Source organism: Rhinoraja longicauda, chromosome 14 (assembly GCF_053455715.1).
Source record: "Rhinoraja longicauda isolate Sanriku21f chromosome 14, sRhiLon1.1, whole genome shotgun sequence".
Classification (NCBI taxonomy): Eukaryota; Metazoa; Chordata; class Chondrichthyes; order Rajiformes; family Arhynchobatidae; genus Rhinoraja; species Rhinoraja longicauda.
Genome location: NC_135966.1, coordinates 3,805,795 through 3,822,850, shown reverse-complemented (window position 1 = coordinate 3,822,850; position 17,056 = coordinate 3,805,795). Strand labels below are relative to the sequence as shown.

Genomic DNA, 17,056 nt, shown 5'->3' with positions numbered 1-17,056 from the left:
TTGCATCATAAAATGCCCCAGAATTCCTTCAGTTAACTGAAGTATACTGACCTAATAACTATGAAGTGATTTTAGAAAAAAGGTAATTAAAAAAATATTTTGAACCAAATAATCAAAATTATTTGGAACAAGATTAATTATAGTCTTAAGTATGTTGTTTCCTTTATCAAATTTAATCATGACTATTAAAAAGCAGCTATTACAGCCTCACATGATGATCACATTTGTAGCAGCACAGGGACAATTTTACAATTTTTGCTTTGTACTGACCTTCTCTTTGACTCTTCATACTGCAGGCTGAGTCTCACCTTTTCAGCCAATTTAGTGTTTCTGCCACAAACAAACTAAATACAAAACAAATTACAAATACATTTATAGTATCAATCACAACTGAAAGAAGAAAAGCCTTTTATAGCATTTTCAATTTTAGATCAGAACGTCATCGTTATTTGCACAGGAAATAGCTCTGAATTACATTGACAATCATTTTAGAGCCAGATTTGTTCTGCATAAAGAACTTATGCAATATGTAGCACGGTGGGAAAACAAACTGTGAGCAAGGCAAATGCACCAGTGATGGGATGTGAACAAATAAACTACATGGACACAGTGGTGACAGATACAGGGTGATATGGGGAAATGTGTGAAGTTCTACCACAATAATTTAATATGCAAGTGGCAAGCATTAATATTTAGAGCAGGTCTTAACTGGGAGGTTACAATCTCTGTCAGTTCAATCCTAGGCCACTTACAGTGAATCTAATTTACTTTAAGGGAGTTTCCTTCACATCTTCTTACCCCAGTAATGTTCACTGCGACTGTTTCACTTTTTAACGATTGCCTTGTATCTCACAGAAACCTCCATTATCCTCCCCATGAGCTGATCTTTCTCTTCTACACCCCTCAACTCCAGCACCAACCTCCTCCTCAAGTAACCTGATCATCTCCCTCGCTATATCTCCATCCATCTCATCCATCTGCCATTGAACATAGCCACACCTCTTCCACTTCCCATTTTCCTTCTGCAATCCTTTCCCCAAGCATGTCACATTATCAATACTGATTACTTTGGGCAGCACAGTGCGTAGCGATAGAGGTGCTGCCTTACAGCGCCAGAGACCTGGATTCAATCCTGACTATGGGTGCAAATGGATGGAGTTTGTACATTCTCCCTGTGATCACGTGGGTTTTCTCCGGGTGCTCCCACACTCCAAAAACGTACAGGTTTGAAGGTTAATTGGCTTCGGTAAAATTGTAAATTGTCCCTAGTGTGTAGGATAGTTCTAGAGTACTGATCGCTAGTCTTTCTTTCACCCAACCTTTTCAGTTGCTCTGCGCTCTCTCCATGATCGTAGATTTGGCCACTGACCACTACAAAACATCAATGCACGATCCCCAAGTACCACCTCAAATATGTGGAAAGGCAAATTTATTGTCAGGTAAGGTAGGTATGCACTGCGTATCATCGTCATTCAAAATGAAACACAAGAGAATCTATACTCACATCTCCTGAAATATCTGTCTGGGACCCAACGTCTGAGCAGTGGCGACTGACAGATTGGCTTGAATTTACTAATGAGGGATCACTGTTCCAGAGATCAGATTGAAACTCTGTTTTAAGTTGGAAACCATCTCTCAATCTGGTCAGAGACTAAAAAAAAAAAACAACAACATTTTGCATGCTATTTACTCAGTGTATCGCACAATTGCATGGAATTGAAAAATTCAAAGGACTTGCAAGCATTTTTTTAAACTCACCGTATAATACTGGGTTTTATTAGCACAATACAATTATAACTAAAATATATCCCAACTGTAGAGCATACACTATACCCTTTCGAGATGGTTCTGTCATTCAAAGGCCAAAGATGTTCAGTAATCTCAAATCCATGTTCCAGCCCTAGTCTTTCACCAAAGTGAGCACTCTCCCTTTTCTTCATAATATACCCGACAGTGAATGGGCAAGGAAGCTACTGTACTGTACCTCAAAAATTAGAACTTTACACTAATGAAGCTTCTCAAAGTCCAGAAATAATTATTTTATAATATTCAGGCATGCAACCATAAATTTGTAATTTATTATATCCATCCTGTTTTAGTTATCCTCCATGCAGCAATTTAGCAGACAATGCAGGAAATAAAGGCCCTGTAAGTTTAAATACAGTGTGGGTAACAGACACTCAGTATTTCATCCACACAGCACCAGGAAGCCACAACCTATTCACATTAGGAACAAGGTGCGGGGGAACCCAGCAAGTCTGTGCATTTGATCATTGTGTGAGCACCATTTGTGTGAGCATCATTTGATCATTGTGTTCACATTAGGAACACATGTGCACCCATCTGTTTATACAAGCACACATGGCCGCTAATATGCAACACTCTGATCTCCTGTTATCTTGGACTGGTTGCTCTTGGATCAAAATCTTATTTTGTCTAGTCCATATCATAACTGGTATACAAATGTGACCAAAGTTTAAAATAATTCACAAACAGGTATCAATCCATGATAGACACAAAATGCTGGAGTAACTCAGTGGGACAGGCAGCATCTATGGAGAGATGGAATGGGTGATATTTTGGGTTGAGACCCTTTTTCAGACTGATCAATCCAAGATGCATCTGAAGAGATCTTCTGGTGCAGTGTATGTTAGCACGTATAATATATTTTTAACTCTGCTAAAGTTTTGGGAAAAAATATAAACATGAACAAATTTAATCAACATTTGTTACTTATAATTTCCCGATCCAAATTCTTCCACAAAATTGGAAATAAGTCATAATTCACATTTCACATTTCAGAGTGGATGACTGTTTGAAATACCTGGTCTGTACTCTTACCTGAATGAGGTCCCTTTTTTCCTTCTCTCCTGAGCTAATAGCCTTTTTGATGGTTTTCATTTCACTCACAATTGCCTTTGCTTCATCAAGTTTGTATCCTCCCTGAGCCCCTGACATCTTTAGGTCAATTCTAGAATTAAAAATGCATGCAACAGGCTTCAATGGAAATGGAATTATCCAACATTTCGGACCCCAGCAAATTTATTTTTCCAGTAAGCAAAAGATAAAAATATTTTTGTACAATATTTGTACAATATTTTCTTCAACAAATAATTCTCAGTGCTGTTTTACACAAATGTTCTCCTGTAAAAATCACGTCCCATTATAAAAACTGTAATTCAAAAGTGACAATGTAAACATTCACTTGGGTAAACCATGCAAATCCAATAGATAATATAATAAATTTGTGAGATAAGCCAATTAATAAAATATTGAATGGCTTTGTGTTCTAATGAATCATAATTTCAGGTAATATCTATCCAGCACAGTGTTTGAGTTCTCAAGGAGGAATTGGTAAGATGGGCAAACCGCAGAAAGTCTTTTTTTCATTTGAGAGCGTGAAGAATTCTTATTAATTGGGATCTTGGTTGGCATGGGCAAGTTTGGCCGAAGGGCCTGTATGACCCTTTTGCATTTTAAACCAGAGCTAGTCAGCTGAAAGACAAGAAATCAATAGCATTTTGCAGAAACTAGAACAGGAAAAATGAAATAAGAAAGGATAGTAAAAACATTTCCTTTCCAAAGCTTGAGCAACAAATAGAAATCTAAAGGAATGAGAATCCACATCTTTAAAGTTAATTTTCGGAGCCAGTCAGTTTACGTAGCCAAATTTAGATCCTTTATCGCTTAATCATTCACTTACATGCAAATAGAAAAATCTATATTTTCCATCCATGACTAGTTAATATTGAGAAGACTGCTTGCTACCTCAACTTCACCACTTGCATGATCTAAGCAGAAATTGCTGAGAAGCTGGGTAAATTACAACAAGCGCAGGTTTACTGCACAAAATTCAGGCTAAATATAGTGACAATGCAGAGAGGAATTCCCCAGTGAATTATTAAACACAAACTAAATTGAATTAATCTGAATAATTTCTGTGCAGCGCTCCTCTAGTCAATGTATTTTTTTCAAAATATTACCCTGATTTTAAAGAACATTGCTGTTGTGATTGCGATCTTGCTTTTAAAGTAGATTCTAGTTTGTGTACATTGATTTTGTTTACTGTGAGTCGAGATTACAGACCCCTCCCTGCTTGACACTCATTCATTGACACAGTAAATCGATAAATACAAATTTATTATATCACCCTCCTTTCAGTTAATGAGTGCATTGAAGCTCAGACTAAGAAAATATCCCAGTCACACGGTGAGATGGTTGCCTAGAAACCAGAAATCACAGCACCATACTTATATACAATTCAACAAGAAATCAAATAGAAAGGAAATGCAGAAACTTGCTTCATTCCCCTCCACCCCCACCTCAACGAGTTCTGGGTCCGCCACGACGTAGAACTTTCTTCCGTCAACTCCGCCTCCGCGCATTTCTCTATGGGAAGAGCGTCCTCACCACCCAGTGATGACCCCTTCTCCCATTTCCACCGGTCCCCCTCCTCTTGGGACTCCCCCGAACGGCCTTCTACCCTCTCTAGACCTTTTTATTTATAACAGCCGGCGTGACATCAACCATCTCGAATTTTCCATCCCCTTACCTACTCTCACCTCACCCCCATTGAACAGCCCTCTGCTCACTCTGCAGTAACCCCAACATTATCATCAAACCCGCCAACAAGGGAGGTGCTGTGGTAGTCTGGCGCGCTGACCTCCACCTCACTGAGGCCAGCTTTCGGACACCTCCTGCTACCTATCATTGGACCATGATCCCACAGATGAGCACCAGGGCATAATCTCACAGACCATTTTAGATTTTATCTCTTTAAGCTGTCAGCCTGGCTGCCACAGCCTCCAACCATATCATTTCCCAGCCCCGCTCCCCAAAATCCATAAACACAACTGCCCTGGCAGACCCATTGTTTTTGCCTGCTCCTGTCCCACTGAAATGGTTTCCACATATCTCGACTCCATCCTATCCCCCCTGGTCCAATCTCTTCTGACCTATGTCCAAGATACCCCATACGCCTAGGCCTTAAAGCCCTCAGTTTCTTCCACGACCGTAGAACCATCCAATTTCCCTCTGTGTAGCGGAGCTGGTCCTCACACTTAACAACTTCTCCTTCAACTCCTTCCACTTCATCCGTCCAAGTTGTAGCTATGGGCACCCGCATGGGTCCCAGCTATGCCTGCCTCTTTGTAAGCTACGTTGAACAATCCCTGTTCCAGGCATATACTGGCCCTATCCCTGAACTCTATCTCCGTGACATTGAAGACTGCATCGGTGCTACCTCCTACACCCGTGCAGACCTCATGGACTTCATCAACTTCACCACCAATTTCCATCCTGCACTTGGACCATCTCCGACACCCCCCCCCCCTCCCCCCCCTTACTTGATCTCAGTCTCCATCACAGGAAATAAACTATTGACTGATATCTATTTCAAACCCACAATTATCTCGACTACACTTCTTCCCACCCTGTTCCTGCAAAGACTATCCCCTACTCCCAATTCCTCCGTCAATGCTGCATCTGCGCCCAAGATGAGGTATTCCATACCAGGACATCCGAGATGTCCCCATTCTTCAGGGAATGGGGGTTCCCTTCTCCATCATAGAGGAGGCCCTCACTCGTGTCTCCTCGGTACCCTGCAGCTCCGCCATTTTCCCCCCTCCCCCTAGTCGCATCAGAAACAGAGGTCCCCCTAGTCCTTACCTGTCACCCCATCAGCTGTCGCATACAACACATAATCCTCCGAAATTACCACCACCTACAACGGGATCCCAACACTAGTCACTTCTTCCCATCTCCATCCCTTTCCGCCTTCCGCAGAGAGCGTTCCCCCCACAACTCCCTGGTAAACATCCCTTCCCACCCAAACCACCCCCTCCCCAGGTACCTTCCCCTGCAACCGCAGAAGATGCAACACCTGTCCCTATACCCCCTCCCTCCACTCTGTCCAGGGACCCCGACAGTCCTTTCAGGCAGAGGTTCACTTGCACCTCCTCCAACCTCATCTACTGTATCCGTTGTTCTAGATGTGGACTCGTATACATCTAACATAGACTGGGCAATCATTTTGCTGAACACCTTCGCTCAGTCGGCCCGAACCTACCTGATCTCCTGGTCGCTAAACACTTTAATTCTCCGACCTATTGACCTTTCTGTACTAGGTCTCCTCTATTGTCAGAGGCTAAACGCAAATTGGAGGAACAGCATTTCATATTTCGCTTGGGCAGCATGCAGCCCCGTGGTATGATTATTGACTTCAAGTAGCCCCTGCACTCCCTCTCTTTCTATCCCTCCCCCACCCAAATCGCACCAGGTTCTCATTTTCACCCAACAAACAGCTAATAATGGCCTGTTTCCTTTTCGTTACTTTTTTTGCATATCTTTCATTCATTGTTCTTTACCTTTCTACATAATCTTCTATTTCTCTCGTTTCCCCTTCCCGTGACTTTCAGTCTGAAGAAGGGTCTCGACCTGAAACATCATCCATTCCTTCTTCCCAGAGATGCTGCCTGTCCCGCTGAGTTACTCCAGCTTTCTGTGACTATCTTCAGTTTAAACCAGCATCTTCCTACACAAATCTCCTTCCTGGTCCCCTGTGTCCTGACATGCATGAAAGAAACCAGATATGCCTGAGCAGGTCCCAGCCAAAGTGTTTGGTAATTTCAGCAGGCAACTGATAGGTTTCCTTTATTGCCCTGACTTGGCTTTCTCTGCCCAAACACAATCCACTCAATTGTATCCTACTGTCCACACATCACCTTCTCTGAGCCTGTAGGAGCTATTTTGCAGTTATTACGAGAAGCTGGCCGCTACAGAGCCTATGGGTACAGACATGCATATAATTAATCTAATCATAGATTTTCTGACCTCACCCTCCTGTGCAATTGATTAGATACTGGACCCTCAATCTCCCTCAGTCAATGCTCACTAAGCCCTACTATCAACCTGCCCCCATGATCTTCTTTCCAATGTCCACCTGACATCCATCCTTCCAGTGTCAGAATCAAGGTTCATCCTTCCCATTCCCAAAGGTTAATTCTTCCTATCCTTGGTCATCCCTTCTGATTCCTTCCGGTCAGTTATCCTGCAAAGGAAACCCCTATGTGGCCATAGGCCGTGTTAGCACCACCCAATGCCTTGGCCTTGTAAACTACTGAATGCTCTTTGCACAAAGGTTTACCAGTCTGCTACACATGAACAGCTTAATCATCTAAGCAGGGGGCATTCAATCTCTAGACAGGCATGTTCTTTTCATTCCGGTAAACCAATCTTCATCATATAAACTACCTCCCTCCATACAGCAAGGGAAAAAGTAGTTTTTTGGGGGAGGGGGAGGGGGGTGGTTGTTAGTTAACGATTATCTCTTTTCCTGACAAACAAATACCACAAAGATTACCATACTTTGTCAGATCTCTGTTCATCTTCTCAAACCTCAGCAGTGATAAGAGCAGTCAAGAGTCTTCATGCTCCTTTGCAACATTAACACCCAGTTTTCAGCAATAATAATTCAAAACATATAATAAGCTGAGATAGAAAGTAACAATTCATTTCAATAAAGGGTTTATGTTACATTTTCGCTGGTGCATGTATCAGCTCATTAAATGGTTGCAGCGCAGAAGGCAATCACCAATTTGAGCTTGGATATTCAACACGAAATGAGGTTTGTCTTCCGAACACGCAAATAAAATTAGTTAAGGCATGGACCATGACATGATTTGGTGGGGTTAAAAGTAAGCATTATAGAGAGGGCAGTGTGGTCAGGTCCCAAAGATAAAGGGTGGCTTCCATGGCTGCATGGATCAGTGATGGTGATGGGTGGAGATTCATCATTGGGGAAGGACCCATAATTGGCAGAGCAGAAGGAATGTGATGGGGCAAGTACAGTAGTAGGCCTCTGAAACGTCACTCCAATGTGCTTGTAAATCCTGAAAATAGCAACAAGCCATGCATTGTACCTCACTGAGAATCACTGCACATGTATTAGATGAATGGTGGAATCTGGAATGAATATCATGTACTCTTGATTCAGTTTGTTTACAATTTCTATTCATGTTTTATTTTGCAGAGAAACAGGATCGTGCGACACAATAAAAATGGGGCACGTGATCTAATTTCTAGGCAATCACCTTTCCAGTTGTTGCAGTAAGCACCTTTCAGTCCGAACAAACAAAATGCCGTGAACAAGAACAAAAAGCTCTCCAACAGCACAAACATAATGTGCAGTTACTAAAACAGGAAACAAAAATGTATGCAAAGAAGCAAAGGTGAAAAGATAAAGGATCTTGTTTTAAGTTTCCATGCATTTTGTTATCAACAAAGCCACTGCTAATCAAAATTTAGGACACATTCCAAAGGCACTTATCTACAAGCCTAAACAAGATCATAAGGAGGTATCATAAAATCTTAGTAATTTATATGTCAGGAGGCAGCTATTCTGCCCATTACATTAATGCTAACTGTGAATAAGCCATTCACTTTCAAACTCTCAGTCAGTGGCCTTGAACATTAAGGCCTTACATGTGATCATGCAGATACTTTGTTAATATGATGGTTTCTGCTCCATTAATATTTCAGGCAGCAAGTACCACACATCGATCACACTTTAAATGCAAAAATATTTCCTCAATATCCCTACAATCCTTCCACCCATTACCTTAAATCTATGGGATTTGTTATTCATTTTTCTACATCTATCTTTCAGAAACAAACCCAAACTGAGAACAAAACTTCTTCAGTTCCAGCAATATATTTTAAAATATCTTCTCTATGTTTCCAAGTGTTTATGATGTGGTAATTAATGAACTAATCATGGCCTAACCAATATTTTGTATCATTTGAGAATGGCCTTCAGGGAAGAAAAGTGTCCTGTTAGCCATATTAACGATATATCTACATGCCTTGCTACTTTCAGTGTTCAGTGGGCATTCACTTTGCAGTATTCGACCAATGACTCTGCCTTGTTTCCTCTATTTAACTTCTATTTTTTAACCAAGTAAACCCTCACAGCCGGGCGTGACGGTGAAAGTCAGTCGGTCTGCCTGCTATAAGCAAAATCCATTATAAAGAAGTCCGTAATAACAAATGTTTACTGCACTGTTTTTTGCAATCTAACCAATCCTTAGTTACCTTTCTGTAGTCTATAGCTTTTTCCTTCACTGGCTCATAATCCATGCAGTTAGTTTGTTAAATTGTTATGTGCAACAAAAACCAATGAGCATTACACCGAGTTCATCTTGTTACCTCAATCAAAATTTAATCAAACTCAAGTGGTCCATCAAGAATTCAGATGACATGGAATATGAACATATTCTGCATCTTGTAAATTCTTTGTGTAAATGAACTATAATTTCTCTTGTCATTTATTTGATTTTCCTTAAATCTCTCTATCATATCATATCATATATATACAGCCGGAAACAGGCCTTTACGGCCCTCCAAGTCCGTGCCGCCCAGTGATCCCCGTACATTAACACTATCCTACACCCACTAGGGACAATTTTTACATTTACCCAGCCAATTAACCTACATACCTGTACGTCTTTGGAGTGTGGGAGGAAACCGAAGATCTCGGAGAAAACCCACGCAGGTCACGGGGAGAACGTACAAACTCCTTACAGTGCAGCACCCGTAGTCAGGATCGAACCTGAGTCTCCGGCGTTGCATTCGCTGTAAAGCAGCAACTCTACCGCTGCGCTACCGTGCCGCCCTTATATTTCATTATACAGGTTAAATATTTCCATTTGCTTTCTTTTAAACTCAGTTAATCTTTGTTGAAATGCATTTTTCATTGGACCTTCAAAATTAGCCACACCACACATTTATATTAAGACATTTTAATTTAATTCCCCAATTACCATACGAAATCTTGTTGGCGTCTCAACAAGTGATATTTCATTTGCTAAATATCGATTGCTAAATAAGTGTTTGCTCACTTCCATTCTTTAGTATCTCCATGTACATCATAACATTGAACAAATCTCCATTCCCAAAGTGAAGTCTTGCTGGACCAAAGCCAGATAGGACAGTAGCACCAAAGTCACAATTTCTGACTCAGTCTCCTGTGATTAAGTTTTGTGCTTAAAGGGATAGTTTTCATTTTACCTTATCTTTGGTACTTTGTTCAAATTATTTGATTAACATTGTTAAATATTTAATTAATCATCAAGGCCAGGATTTGATAAATACCCATTTTCTTGTTTACATTAAAAAATGAAACTACCACCATAATTTATTTGTTGTCTACAATTCCTGTATCCACAGAACATACATTTGAAAGGAAAAGCTATTTCTATTAAAGATGGCACTTCCGCCATTTAAGGAATGTAGCTTGTACAAAAATAATCTCTTTGAACTTTATACTCACGCTTTGAGAGTTTCAAATCCTTGCTCTTTGTACTGTAGTTCATGCCTCATATGAGTCAGCTCTCTCTTCAATTTTTTCACCTGTTGTGAAAAAAAAGGATTCTGGGATATTTTTGTTAAATCACATCTTAGTTTTTAAAGAAAACCACATGTAATGCTGATGTTTAATCAATTGTGTACCTAAAAAGGCACATTGTGAAGGTATTCTAAATTCTTAGTAAAGGAAATGCAAACTTAAATGTCTAAATTCTGCAATGAATACAGCAAAACTTCATCGTATTGGTTCAGGTGATGATCATTTTAGTATTGGAGATTCGGATGATCAGGCTAATGCCCAGGTGGTCTCATTGAATCAAATAAAATCCTCAAGGGGCTTTAAAAGGGGTTAAACGGTAGATATGAAATTGATCTTGTTTATGGCTGTCACAAAATATGTTGTTGACCTTTTGGGACAGAGATGAAGATTTCTTGATCGAAAGACTGCAGAGAATCTTTTGAATTCCCTACCAAGAGTTCGCTCACCGAACATTTGCATGATAGATTTTTAGGCATCAGGACCATCAAGAGATGTGGTTAGTGTTCAAAAGTGGCAAAATAAAAGATGAGCCATGATCTTATTGCAGAGGGGCTGCAGACATACTGAATATTAAACAATCGTAAGCAAAACTCCAGTTCTGAACTTATGACAAAAGCAAGTTCATTGATCAAGCACCTGAAGATGGCTGGGTCTAGGAGACTGTTCTGGGCTCAATAAATATTTGTTTTTAAAACATACATAAACAGAAGCTGTTGGACCCATCATTTTTTGTTTACGAATATGAATCAGTTCACAAATATGAATCAACACTCCACAGCTCTAAACTACTGCTGAATGCAGCCAACATGTGACTCCACGTAAACTGATCATCACAATTTTAAAAATTACTTCTCCTCTTACCCTAGATTTGGTTGTAGAAATTTCTGCTTTGAGAATGTCTGGATCATATTTAGTACTAGACGAAGAGCCTGAGAATACTGGGGGAAAAAAAGATATTCACTCAAGCATTTTGGCTTTTAAAAAGTCTAAAATATAAGATAACATTTAAATTACCATAATCTTCAAGAAACTTAAGGTAGAAGAAATTGCCATCAATTATATTTTAGAAATCAAGACACCATTCTTTCCAGATTGCAAAGCCTTACTTGACAAAACATCTACAGGCCCTGAATGTCATCGAAATGCCAATAGTTCCACATGGAATTACCAACAATTCCCCATACTGCTGTCAGGAATGTTGGTACAACACCAAGATTGACTTGGGTCCAATTTGGAATGGAATAAGCATACTTAACAAGATTGTTGGTGTTTCAACAGAGGACATGCCATTGTTAAATAATGATCACTATAGAAATACTTTGTTCACATCTATATCTTTAATACTTTTCTGAATGATTATGTATAGTAAATTCTGTGAGAACTCCTCCTCTCTCCAACAACTGTTCTGCGAGATGCTCAGCCCGTGATCCAGTTCACTCACTAAGCTTTGTCCTGCCCCTCCCCTCATCCAGCTTTCTCCCCCTCCACCTCACCTTAAGCAATCTGAAAGGTCCTGACAAAAAAGGCCACCCATCCACGCTCTCCGGAGATGCTGCCTGACCCGCTGTGTTACTCTAGCACTTTGTGTTTAAAAAAAATGATTAATAAACCAGCATCTGCAGCACTTTGTGTCTACATTTTATTAATAGCCTCTTAAAAGGTAAACCAGTGTCAGGCTCAAGCCAACTGCAGAGTCAAAGCTGATATTGGAAGGCAAATGGCAGTGCTCCCAGGGAATTCATATTCAATGATCTATGACTTAAAGCAACGCATAATACTAGTCAATTCTCCCAATAGCTTTTGCCCCAAAGTAATAATCTAAACAACTTGAACCAAGGAACTCTTTAACCAAAAGGAAACATTACAAATTCTAGTTCAAAAAGAAACTAAGCTTCCAAAGCTTCATTGCAGAGCGTGTGCATTTGGATCAGTGGAAGAAACAGTGTACAATGTATTAAAAATTAAAGAATACTTCTGTGTGTAGAACAGAAACAGCTGGACTGGGAACAGTACTCACAGCTAGTCTGGGAACCAGATTTATCTTTCCAAACATCATATAACTGTTTGTATTCATGTTGGGCCAATTCTAATCTCTGTTGCTTCACTTGGTAGATTTCTTTCTGTGCGGTTAATGCATCCTGAGCTACTACAAGATAGTCCTTTAACATTAGTTCCTGTTCTTTTCGCCATTGAGCCCGAGGATCCTCCACCTGTGTTGTCTCTGAAAGGCAATAAGCCATGGATGATGTTAACGTTTAATTTTAAATATTGAAGAAAATGTGCAAAATGTACAAGGTTACAAGTTCATTTATGCCATAATTTAATTGTGGGACTTAATGCTTTGACAGCATAAACAAATTTACACATTTATTCACATTAAAAAAACGCAAAAAATTGGAAATGTGGATTATCATTCGTCAAACATTTGGAAAATAAGAAATAAGAGCAGCAGTAGTCCACATAGCTCAGAGCCTGCTGCACCCATCCATGCTCTTTATTCCACTTTCCTGCCCAATGCCCATAAAACTCTGATTCTCCTGCAATTCAAAAAGGTATCATTACATCAAAGATTCAACATCCACAACGTCATAGTGCAAAATTACAATGATCTAGAACGCTCAAAGCAGAAATTACTTCAAATCAATCACAAACGACGGACTTTTTACTGCAAGGCAATTTCCTTGTTCCACACTCACCACAAAATAGCTGCAAAGCTTCAATTCTGTCCCTTCAGAATCTTGCATTTCAATGAGATCACCCTAATTATTTTTTAAATTCTTTCAAACTGCACCAAATATATCCTTCCTGAAAAACTCCTACGTTTGTTCCATAATTCACTTGAAAAACAACTTTCTCTCCAGAGATGCTGCCTGCCCCACTGAGTTACTCCAGCATTTTGTGTCTACATGCAATTTAACTTAATTACTTGTTGAACTTTGTGTGTGCATATTTCCTTATAGTACCCACCAGGTCTATGCCAGCTCACAGTGAAATCCACTGCCCCACAAATTTCACCCGTAATCTATTCATCTCCTCATTCCCATCAACTTATCCGAGGTTCTCGCTACCAAAGACAATTTAAAGTGGCCAATTAACCTATTTACTGCAAGTCTTTGGGACATGGGTAGAAACCAGAATTCAAGGACATCCATTCGGTTACAGATAGAACCTGCAAGCTCCTTACAGACAGAATTGGAGGTATGGACTGAACCTGGGTCACTGAACCTGTGAGGTAGCAGTTTTATTAGCTAAACCACTGTGACACCTTATATGAAGATACTGAGATTTCTCTTTTTTCCCTATTCGGTCATTTTACCATCCCTGTGTCTACCTCAATTTACTTTCCACATATTTCTGCATTGTCAAAAAAGTTAGATACATTGTACTTAATTCCTTCCTCTGACATGTACATAGATAGCAAACAGCTGAGGCTTTGATTCTGGAGTCACTCCATTTGAAAATGATCCCTTCATCTATCAACTAACAAATAACTCCCATGAGCCTTTCGCTTGCACAGTAATATTGTACATGAGACCTTATCGAATGCCTTCTGGAAGATCAAATATGTAAGATCCATCAACTTTCATTTACTTACTCAATAATTACATCCCAATGAATTCTGATAAATCGGTTGAATACAATTTATTTCATAAAAATCATGCTGCTTGGACATCATCATGTTCGGTCTTTCTGTCCTCTAGCACTTAACTATAAATTCTTGGATTGCAGCAAATTCCAATAATTAATGCTAGACCACCTGACTTGTAGAATTGCTGAGAATTATGATTTTTTTTAAATGTCTGCCTCTCCTTATTTATTGTCAAACCTTTAATCTAATTTCTCAATATATCACCTCAATGCTCATGGAAAAAAAACTGCAGATGCTGGTATAAATCAACGGTAGACACAAAATGCTGGAGTAACTCAGCAGGTCAGGTAGCATCCCAGGAGAAGGAATGGGTGACGCTTTGGGTCGAGATCCTTCTTCAGACTGATGTCAGGGGAGGGGGCGGGACAAAGATAGGATGTAGTAGGAGACAGGAAAACTAGTAGGAGAACTGGGAAGGGGATAGAGAGGGAAAGCAGGGACTACCTGGTCAATGTTGGGGTCTAAACTGCCCAAGCGAAATATGAGGTGCTGTTCCTCCAATTTGCACTGGGTCTCACTCTGACAATGGGGTCTTCCTGTCTCTGACTACATCCTATCTTTGTCACGCCCCCTCCCCTGACATCAGTCTGAAGAAGGGTCTCGACCTAAAACGTCACCCATTCCTTCTCTCCTGAGATGCTGCCTGACCCGCTGAGTTACTCCAACATTCTGTGTCTACCTCATTGTTCATGCCTATGTAATTGTCTTTATTTAATTTAAAGACTATAATTTCTGACAAATTTAACTTTGCCACACGAAGACTGAATATGATATTCTATATTATGGTCACACCACCAGAGGATCTTTGATATGATATTGTCCATTAATCTTTTCTCATTACACAAAATGTTTTGACGGTACCAATTATTTGATTGAGTTAGCAAAGCGTTGTAGGGAATTCACCTTAAATGCATCCAATTAACTTGCCGGCAGATACCCTTCGAGGTGAAGCAATACAATTCCATAATTGGAACACTTACTTGTATTGTGATCAATGTAATAAACTCCAACTTGTGCATCAAATGCTTCTTCCCAGCCCAATGGTAATTCATCTCCTACACAATCACCAAATGAAAGTGGTTTGGTCCATCTAGAGAACAAATAACAAGAGCCACTCTTATTCTTAGTTACCATGGATTAATAATGCACTTCATTGCAGTCATTCTCATAAATCTATCCCAATGTACTTTTATGTTACATTCACAGCATCATACATTCATATCATGTCCTTTACAAAAATAACATGCTTCGGAGGCAAAATTGAACTGAGGAATCTCGAAGTTTGATCGAAAAAAGTTAAAAATCGGATTTCACAGAAAGTTGGAGCTTTTTATATTTTTGAGAAGTTGAGCTATTTTTCATGCATGGAAGCTGTTTTGTGTTGAAAAAGATCACAATACAGACCACCCTGCATGACCGCAGGGGGGGTTGCTTTCCTAGAGAGCAGTCGGTATCGCTATTTTCTGTAACACAGAGCCATGTTATCTGCATATGCGCTAAGAAACGAGAGTTCAAAAACAATAAATTGGTTTCAGTTATTCTCTCTTCACCGCACATCAAATGTGTGAGCGCAAATTTTATTCTGTATCTCATATTTCTGGATAGTGATTTGTGAATTCTGTTATGAGCGAATATCCATTAGATGAACAGCCGTAACTGAGAAGTTGCCCGTCCCCGTTCTTTCAAGATATCAGGCTGAAATCCACCAGGCTCCAGTGACCTGTCAACATGCAGCTTGAAAGTTTTTTTTAACCACAACTTTCCTGATAATTATAATTTTCCTTCCTCACAATTTCTGATTTACAGCCATTTCTGGGATTATATTAAGCAGACCAACAAATTATCAGCCAAGGAATTATTAATTATTAACATTATGCTTACTGTACATCAATAATAAGCTGATCTTCAGAAAACAGTAATTAAATACCACTTAAAAAATCTGGCTGTTGCAGGATGCTATCTGAGCTTCAAGGCAATGAAAAATGAGGCAGATCCCAACAGTTTAAGGAGAGCCATGAAGGACAACAATTGCTAGTTATAAAGTAAAACTCTAAAATAATGTAGTCAATTACCCAAGCAGCAAAACAACTGAAATATGTTCAAACTCATGAACCGAAACCAAGCATTGACATCAAATATTTCATTATACTGGCAGTGATGAATAAGCGGAATTGTAAGTCAAAAAGGGCATTTGAAGCCTGCAGATTGGAAATATTTAAGAAACAGTAGACTGGTATTTTGATCCTGAACTAGTGACTGAAAGATAAATGTGCAACTGTTTCCAAGGATTCTCTCCCTGTATTCACAAATAATTAAGTGCTGCCACATTCAGGAACAAAGTCAGAGAGACAAGTGGATGTACACCATAGAACCGAGTCCTTTCGTCCATCAGTCATTGCCAATCATCAACCATCCATTTATACCAATCCTACATTAATCTCAATGTGCTCAGAAAAGGTTACATGCAGGAAAATTGCAAAACCTATCCACTTATATGATGAAATTAACAATAGTTTTGAGCTCTGAGTGCACAAATGCAGACATTGTTTGTGTATTGTAGCTCAATTACTGAAATTAAGGTGATCTTGGTTCATGAGTAGCCACTGAAGTTTCCACATGGGAAATTTCACTTAAATCAGTGGTGAGTTGAAGTCCTGCAATAGGAAATATTGGAAACAGGAATGGTGCAATGAGACAGCTACATCTTAGTGAAATCTGGGACTAACATGACGTGCTGTCTGCTATATTTGCAGCACACCCACAACTCAAGCAAGGAGATCCATAAGACCATTAACAGTTGAAAAATAATATCTCTGGAACAGATAATATCCTTCAAGTACAGCAGAAGTACTTCCAACACAATTTCATGACCTAATTTCCCTGTACAAGAATGGGGATAGTCTGCCATTGATATGGAGATCATTATCTTTTGAGAAGGGAGACAATTCCAATTGTGGCAATTATAGTCGTGTCTTACTGTCTGCTGCAAGGAATGTCAATCTAAG

At 39.7% G+C, this 17,056-nt stretch overlaps 1 protein-coding gene across 1 annotated transcript in view; it reads right to left on the bottom strand.

Moving 5' to 3' along the window:
* LOC144600003 (protein KIBRA-like) overlaps positions 1 to 17,056 on the bottom strand; it is a 67,962-nt gene that overhangs the window by 29,042 nt on the left and 21,864 nt on the right. Inside the window, exons 2-8 of the mRNA XM_078411312.1 lie at positions 15,032 to 15,141; positions 12,420 to 12,623; positions 11,264 to 11,340; positions 10,328 to 10,407; positions 2,842 to 2,971; positions 1,505 to 1,651; positions 271 to 344 (exon numbers count right to left, since the gene is read on the bottom strand). Coding sequence (XP_078267438.1) covers positions 271 to 344; positions 1,505 to 1,651; positions 2,842 to 2,971; positions 10,328 to 10,407; positions 11,264 to 11,340; positions 12,420 to 12,623; positions 15,032 to 15,141 — 822 coding nt within the window. The remainder of the gene's footprint in view (positions 1 to 270; positions 345 to 1,504; positions 1,652 to 2,841; positions 2,972 to 10,327; positions 10,408 to 11,263; positions 11,341 to 12,419; positions 12,624 to 15,031; positions 15,142 to 17,056) is intronic.